Raw genomic sequence first — 8,951 nt, 5'->3', positions numbered from 1 at the left:
AAGTCGCTTTGGATAAAAGCGTCTGCTAAATGGCTTATTATTATTATTATTATAAGTTCATGCAGTTGACATGTAGGCGCAAGTTGGACAATTTTTATACCCATAATGCAATAAACGTTGAAAGGCGGTGGTCACCGACTTGATAAAAGTGATCCACTCCAACGACCCCAATGATAGATGGCACTAGTGGCCAAAATGCCTTATTAGCGTGGGTAGAGCCATTGAGGGCTTCTACCATCCTCATTTTTTAAATTTAATTGTATTTAATTTAAGTTAATCTTAATTTAATCAACTGGGTGGGACTTTCAACTTCATTGGCTGAATCCTCCTGGTGACCCTGTTGGAGTAATGTCCAAATGGGTCATCAGGAGGGATCAGCCAATCGTGAAGAAGAAACTTGACAACTTCAAAATGGCGATTGCCTCAATGGCGCTGCCCATGCTGTCAAATACACTTAATAGCACAAATACAAAGATGAGTCCTCTATCTATCTCTATGGTGGGGAAACCCTTCTGAAATCCGATTCGTGATCAGCCCAGTGGGCGTGGCTGATAAACGGTTGATGTGACGTATACTAATGTAAACTGTGGCTTGCTAGCAGCTGCCTGTTGTAATTGTATTGATTAGCAAGGGTTCCCACTCGTTTCAGAGGCTTCATTCAATGATGATGGTAAGTACATGTTCTTTGTGGTTAGGCGCTTGGTCTAACCACAGGTCTAGCTACTTAACTCGTTGGTTACTGGTTAGCCTAGCTACCAGCTATCAACCCTACACTCGTCAGCGGATGCAGCTAGCTACTGTAACCAGTGGAAGGACTGGACAAATGTCTCTAATACGGGGCAGCAATCGTATTGTTTAGCTAACTAGCTATATGTGTACAGATATCTCACTAACTAGATTTAAATAATTTAGATAGGTACTAACTAGCTACCAACCCAATGTCTTGACTGGCTGATAATCACGACCTACTGTCTCTGCCAAGAAGCCTCTCCAGTCTCTATAGGCAGGTGAGAGCTGCCCTGGCATCCATTAGAACTAGATTCTACCCTATTTAGAGGTGCACTGAACTATACTGTACACAAACTACTCTGCTACCTGTTCCCAGAAGATTAGATAAGTTGAGTCGAGTGTGATGTGAATCACATTTTGAGATGTGATACAGTACAATGCAGCGAAGTCGTTCTGCTCCACCACATGGATCTGATGAGATCAGACACAGCTGGCACTTGCTGTACTTGTATTTGTTGACATTTAGTCTAACCAGAACTCTGTGTGCAGTTTCTCTAGTGAGAACTGAAGAAAATGTAATTGTTTAGAATTTGTTTTTGCAAGTTGACTGATTTCACTGTTTTCTGTCAAATGGCATAGTGGTAGAACAGGGCCATGGCTTGTGTGGTGTAGCAACTAACAGGCAGATGTGGAGCTAGAAGCCAGAGCCTAGGCTATATATTTTTTCCATTGGATGCCACGTGTGAGACTTGTGCCTGAAGGGAGAGTCATGCTGGATAATTGTGGGGAATAACTGCCTCTAGGCTTCACTTTACAGTTGGCAAAACTACAGCAGTAAACCACCAGGCCACAAAAGGAGGATATGGAAAAACATTATTCTTAGGCTTTGCAGGCAATGCTCCACCCAGTTAACAAATAGCAGATGAGCTAATTATTTGCTGAAGTGATTCAACATAACATAACAATATTGAAGTAAGGCAACTTTCCTTAATTGACATTTGACAGAGGACAAAGCAAGGCTACACCTTAGTTTGCCTCAGGCAAAAATAGGGCCTACCTACAAAACCAACCATAGAACAAATAAGGACCAAAAGCTAGAATATGAGCATGAAGAGATTTGGTGCCTTTTAAATTGTGGCTCTCTTCCTGTGTGAAAGAGGCCAGCCAATGGCTTTTATGAGAATGGTGTAGTTAGTATCTTGAGACGGACCCCATAATCACAGTGATCAGAGGATAGGATTACAACCTCCCCTGTCATCCAGCTTTGCCAGGCCAGAGGAGACACAGGATAAACGAATGCTGTCCTAAATGGCACCCTGTTCTCTATATAGCACACTACTTTTGACCAGGGCCCATAGGGCTTTGATCAAAAGTAGTACACTATGTAGAGAATAGGGTGCCATTTGGGACACAGTCTAAGGCTCAGTTACTGCTCACAATAACTTCACTCTCACCTAATGAATAGAGTATGGGGTCACCATGGAAACAGCCTGCTCCCCCCTCCACCTGCTTACACAGCCCTGCGATCCAGACTGTGTTTATAATGCATTGAATGGCCCTCAGTGTGTGAAATTACTCTGATCTCTGTCATGGAAACTTCCCTGTTCAGACATGGCCCATTGTCTGTTTTTTGTGTGTGTAAGTAGGCTATGTGTTACTCTTGTTCCTTCATGTCTATTTTCTCAAGCTGTCTCTTCTACCACTCTGTAGGGCAACCTAACCCACCTCATACTTTACACCACAGGTGGTTGGTGGCACCTTAATTGGGGAGGACGGACTCGTGGTAATGGCTGGAGCAGAATAGTCGAATGGTATCAAACACATGGTTTCCAGGTGTTAGATGCCATTCCATTCGCTCCGTTCCAGCCATTATTATGGGCCGTCCTCCCCTCAGCAGCCTCCACTGCTTCACACATCCACATTTAGTCTGCCCTCCAAATGGTTATTGACATGTTTGTTGTTTGCTCTGGCAGGAGTGGGTACGGTGGTGCCCCTAGCCCCCGGCTGGTCTGTGGGATGACTATGAGCGTGTTGTGGCGGCGGGGAACGGAGCAGCAGAGTGACTGAGTGATGAGAATGGGTAGGAGGCTAGCTGTCTCCGCTGGTGTCTCCACTGCAGTCCTCTACGGCTCCCTGGCCCTGTTTGGCTCCATCCTGCACAACGTCTTCCTGCTCTACTACGTGGAGACCTTTGTCTCTGTTTACAAGATCGACAAGCTCTCCTTCTGGGTGGGAGAGGTGAGTGACAGTTCCTGCTTTCCATGGGTTATTATAATAGCTGTAGTTTGGAAGCTTTCTGCTTTAGACGGTGTGACAATGACAACGGTGTTGGCTTAAGCAGAAAGACTGATACCCTGTTTTTTTTCTGGGTTAGGGTGTTTAACCCTAGTCTGTTATACTAACTCCTCCCTCTCTCTGCCCACACAGGCAGTGTTCCTGATATGGAACAGCTTGAACGACCCTCTCTTTGGCTGGCTGAGTGACCGCTCCTTCCTCAGCTCGTCACAGTAACACCTCGTTTTCTTTCCTCTCTTTCGCAAATCAATGGTGCCTCTCTCGCTCCCTCCCTATTTTTAACTCTTTGTCTCTCTCTCTTTCTCTCACTCTCCCTCTCTCTATCTTGAAAGCACGGTTGAACACCACAGTTAGTGAAAAGTGGGAGAAGTTTATCTTTGCCGTTGCATTAACCTTTTTTCCCTCTCCCCTCGATTGTAGGTTTGGCTCCCAGATCTCCAGCCCAGAGGTTGTACTAAAGCGGTTGGCGGCCCTCTCCCGGAATGGCCCTCTGTTCGCCCTCTCTTTCCTGGCCTTCTGGGTGTCGTGGGCGCGGCCGGGCATCCAGTTCCTGGTGTGTCTGTGCCTGTACGACGGCTTCCTCACCGTGGTGGACCTCAACCACAACGCCCTGCTGGCCGACCTGGCCGTGTCGGCCGACGACCGCACACGCCTCAACTTCCACTGCTCGCTGTTCAGCGCCCTGGGCTCGCTCTCCGTCTTCCTGTCCTACAGCGTCTGGGACAAGGGCGACTTCTACTCGTTCCGGCTCTTCTGCGTGACGCTGGCCGCCGTCTCGGCACTGGGCTTCGCCGCCGCGTCGCGCCTGTTGAAGAGCCGCTTTGAGAAAGAGGCACGTCTGAGGCAGGACGAGGCGCTGGCGCTCAAAGAGTAGGTGACATAATCATTCATCGTGTATGCCCTTGAGAAACACTCGGTTTACATTATGCACTGACAAGCAAGTGGTACCAGAACAACACCCATTGTTTGTGGGTTTGCTTCCAACAACTCACTTTATGGCTTCAATTCAAGCCTTTCATCTTTCTACCCTGTGGTGTCTATGCCAGCCTTGGCCAGGGAGGGATATTGCTTGCTAATGGGATTTTTAAAGAGACTGTAGTGGAATTGTGAGCTAATAACATTGATGCACATTCTGCACACACTCATACAGTCTATCTGGCAGGGAGATGAACGTAACACTTGCTCAGGTTACAGACTCAATCCCCTCGGTAGTGTGTGTTGTTACACTGATTGTCCTTTCACTAACCCCCCCCCTCTCAGGTTGTGTATTGGCCAGAGCCCTCTGACCCAGCAGGAGAAGCCAGTCACTCTAGGAGAGTATCTAAGGCAGCTCTCCAAGCACAGAAACTTTATGTGGTTTGCCTCTATGAACCTGGTCCAGGTGTTTCACTGCCACTTCAACAGCAACTTCTTCCCTCTGTTTCTGGAGCACCTCCTCTCTGACAGCATCTCTGCCTCCACTGGCTCCATTCTGCTGGGTAAGACGCAAGAGTACTACTGCTGGTTTTGCTTCATGACCAGGGAAAGGCGTCATTCATGGAATGGGTTTAGTTTCATAGCCTGGTCCCAGATCGATTTGTGCTGTCTTGCCTATTCCACATTTGGTCTGACAATGACCATAGGAGTTGGCAAAACTGCACAAACAGATCTGGGCCCAGGCTATTAGTTTTGGTCTGTTTTTCTTTTTGGGAAGATTAGTTCTTAGAATGTGAGGAAATTATTATTAGTATTACTATTATTATCAATAATTAATATTATTATTATTTGTCTACATACATTAACAAATGTATTTTCAGTCCACTTACACTTGCTCTCAATTCCTGACAGGGATCTCTTACATAGCGCCCCACCTGAACAACCTGTATTTCCTGACCCTGTGTCAGCGCTACGGGGTCTACACGGTCATCCGCTGGCTGTTCCTGGTCAAGTTAGCCCTCAGTGTGGCCATGCTGCTGGCCGGGGCCGACCAGGTCTCCCTGCTGTGCATCTTCATCGCCAGGTACTGACACACACATTTTAGAGATCAAGGTCATGTACTCAAGTAATATAAGTTATTTTCATATCAAGGACCCAGTGTGATGTGTTTTTCCAATACTTGTCAAAGCTGAGCAAAGTTTTGTGTGGCTCTGTTTGCATTGGGTCTCGCTTGGTGTTGTGTGTCAGCCAAAACAACCAATCCCTTTATCAATATGGGGCTGGCCATTGGCTGGGCTCAGCCTACCACTTGTCCTCTTGGCACAGTGCCATTGTTATCATAGAGCACAATGATATAAAGTCAGAGTGGGGGAGAGGCTTTGCTCTATTGGTTTTGGACTTCATATAAATGCCTTGACCATTTTTTTTTATTTTTTTATTTTTTTTATTTTTTTTCCTCCCCTTACTTTTAAACTCCCGCTCAGGAAAATCTGATGTATAATCCACATAATTGTATATTAGCAGTTGGAAACAGTGTTGACAACTCTTCAGTAACAACTCTGAAATATCCTTCTCCCCCCTCAGTAACCGAGTGTTTACGGAGGGCACCTGCAAGCTGTTGAACCTGGTCATCACGGACCTGGTGGACGAGGACTTTGTGGTGAACCGGCGCCAGCAGGCGGCATCAGCGCTGCTCTTCGGCATGGTGGCCCTGGTAACCAAGCCAGGCCAGACCTTCGCCCCTCTCATCGGCACCTGGCTGCTGTGTGTCTACACAGGTATACTGTATATGGACAGGGGGGCGAAAGCACAAAAGTCTGTTTTGATGAAAGCTCCTTGAAGATGGAAGAGATGCAGAAATCAGTCACTGTGAATGAACTAGAATCAAACCAACTTCACTAACCTTACTCTAGGCGGATTCCCACACATTCATGCCTGTTATTTATTCTAATCTGCCTATCTCTTTCCAGGCTACGATATCTTTGAGAGAAACGCCGTACAGGACTCTGCGGCAGCGCCCCCCGTCTCGGGCCAAGCGGTCTCCACTGTTCCATTGCGCCAGGGCTGTTTCTACCTGCTGGTGTTTGTGCCCATCTCCTGCGCCCTGCTGCAGCTAATGGCCTGGTCCCGCTTCACCCTCCACGGCCGCAGACTGCAGGGCGTCAAGGCCCAGAGGCAGGGAGCCCAGCACAGCCAAGGCCATGGACGTCAAGGCCATCTGATATGAGGCCAGCTCGTCCGCACCTTCACTCAACTGCATGATCCTATACCACCCTCTGCCATTGGGGTCAGCAGCGAGGAACATAGACTGGAGAACTGATGACTGATGAAATCCCACTGTCTAGTCAGGGACAAAAATATTTTTGGGGTGTGAAACTTGCCTTATTTTGATATTAAGAGGACAAAGACTATATTTATGTATGAACTGATGACCAAATGATACCGCAGAGTCAATCAAAGAATAAGAAGCTCATGCCCCTCTCTGGGGTAGGGAAAAGGTGAAGCCTCCCATTTATCCAGCGAGTAGACGATCATCCTAGGTTGAGGCGCAGCTTGGAATGCATTTCCATCCCCAAAGGAACACAAATTGTCACCAACCTTGCTATTATAGTGTGGTTAACCAAAGCGAGAGGCTGCATAGCTAGGTAATTACTCATCTTTCTGATGTGTGTAGAGAAATATTAAGTACTAAAAACGTGTGTGCACATGAGCATAACATCTAGACGTTGCTCTTAAAATTGCAATAAGGTTTGTGACCATCACCATGCTATTGTGTCTTCATTAAGTACTTCTAGTACTAATCTGCATTTTCAAAAGTGAAAAATATTTTTACATTTTATTTTACTGTGACTAGAGACTACTTCTACTAAAATAACTGCCAACTCCAAAATGTTTTCTCACGCATTATGTTTTAACCTGATATGTGAAAGCATTTCAGTGGCTATAACAAAACAAGGCCCTTCACATCCTCTGTTTACATTTGTACCCCAGGTCAGGAAATAAATGCATTTTTATAGACCATGAAGAGGATTGAGAAACAGATTTGACTGAACATGAAACTGTTGTGCCATGATGACCCGATATATGATAATCATGGAGAAGAATACATTCCATACTTTTTCAAAGTTAGTTTTAATACTGCTGCTACATGCTGTTCTACATGAATTGTCTTGAGTGTTAAGGAGTCTGAGATTCCATCATATCAATTGATTTATCTAAACAAAACTATTCTTGTAATTTGTCAAATATTGAAGACACCTTCATGGAAGTGTTTTAGAGTGACTCAGGAATTGCCGTTTCAGCACAATATGATTTAAGTTCATTGGCCAGAAGGAAAGCATAGGTTATATCTTACAAGACAGCCTTACAGCAGAGATGCCTGTATTTGCCAGTTTTGTTACAAAATACTGTACAATGTTTGTCTGGTTGTACCACTGCTCAGTGTAGCATCTGCCATTTTCCGACCATCTTTGTGACTTATTAAAGTGATCCCACTACTTGAGAGCTTGTGGAATGTATCTTGTTGCCCACTTTCACAGATCTGTTTTCTGCTCTGTCAGGACAAGTCCAGCTCACAGCCTTGCACAAAACCCAGAAGCTCATGTCTGTCTCCGGTCTACCTTAATTTCCTCAACTGGGACAGGTGAAGTGTCTCACCTCAGGCCTGTTATGGAACGCTGTGAATTACAAAATAAGGAATGTTACCACATTACATTATAAATTTTTTTAACCAGGCAAAACATAGGTGCTCTCACTGCACAGCATACACAATGATAATGTGTGTGACAGATATCCATAAACATGGTCTCTGCTGATATTTGTTGCCTACTTATGTGGATATTAATTGTGTATTTTGCTCAGATTAGCAGAGGGTTCCATGCTAAATTAGTAGACAGTTTAATGTAGCATTCCATGCTGACTGCAGGAATGTCCATCAGAGCTGTTGCCAGAGAATGTAATGTACATTTCTCTACCATGCCGCCTCAACATCATTTTAAAGAATTTGGCAGTACATCCAACCAGCATCACAACAGCAGACCACGTGTAACCACGCCAGCCCAGGACCTCCACATCTAGCTTCTTCACCTGCAGGATCGTCTGAGACCAGCCACCTGGACAGCTAATGAAAGGGGGTTTTCACAACCAAAGAATTTCTGCACAAACTGTCAGAAACCGTCTCAGGGAAGCTCATCTGCGTGCTCAACGTCCTCACCAGGGTCTTGACCTGACTGCTGTTAGGCGGCGTAACCGACTTCAGTGGGCAAATGCTTCCCTTTGATGTCCATTGGCACGCTGGAGAAGTGTGCTCTTCTCGGATGAATCAAGGTTTCAACTGTACTGGGCAAATCCATAAATTAGAGCCTAATTTATTTATTTCAATTGACTGATTTCCTTATATGAACTGTAACTCAGTAAAATCTTTGAAATTGTTACATGTTGCGTTTGTATTTTTGTTCAGAGTAAATATGTGCTGCACGGAATCATGTTCAGACAGGTAGAGAAATAAATTCCTCCATAATCTCTGTCACTATTAAAAGTTATTATGCTAAACATTCCAAGATCTAATGGGGATAATTCTACTTTGCATGAGATAAAATGACCCAGTTGTTGTTAATTTTATTTTACATTATCCTTTTTTCTCTTTGGAACTGAAGCTGGATTTCAATGACATCGGGGATTTTAGAACCTCTGACAGCCTCTAATGCACGGCGAAATCAGCACAAGAGTGCCACCTGCCGTTTCGCAAGTGAAAATTAAAGTGCGCATGCGTACCCATCATGCACCTCGCGTGAAATAATGTTTGTTTTCTACTGTAATATATTAAAACAGGAATATATTTTTACTATCCTAATGTTATGCAATCCATTGAAATAAATGACATGTGAAATGTCTTTATTCTTTTGGAACTTTTGTGAGTGTAATGTATTGTGTAATGTATGTATTTATTGTTTATTTTACTTTTGTTTATTATCTATTTCACTTGCTTTGGCAAAGTAAACATATGTTTCCCA

The 8,951-nt window shown here is 44.8% G+C and overlaps 1 protein-coding gene across 1 annotated transcript; it reads left to right on the top strand.

Moving 5' to 3' along the window:
- The first annotated feature begins 561 nt into the window (after positions 1-561).
- Positions 562-7,441, top strand: mfsd13a (major facilitator superfamily domain containing 13A). Its single transcript, XM_084164903.1, is given in 9 exon segments — positions 562-670; positions 2,703-2,967; positions 3,157-3,236; positions 3,445-3,894; positions 4,285-4,502; positions 4,852-5,023; positions 5,524-5,717; positions 5,910-6,130; positions 6,132-7,441. Coding segments are annotated over 8 exon segments (1,533 nt in total). The 5' UTR covers positions 562-670; positions 2,703-2,799; the 3' UTR covers positions 6,162-7,441.
- The last annotated feature ends 1,510 nt before the right edge of the window (positions 7,442-8,951 follow it).

The sequence above is a fragment of the Coregonus lavaretus genome (genome assembly GCF_964263955.1).
Source record: "Coregonus lavaretus genome assembly, chromosome: 1".
NCBI classification, from domain to species: Eukaryota; Metazoa; Chordata; class Actinopteri; order Salmoniformes; family Salmonidae; genus Coregonus; species Coregonus lavaretus.
This window is presented reverse-complemented; position numbering and strand designations above follow the sequence as displayed.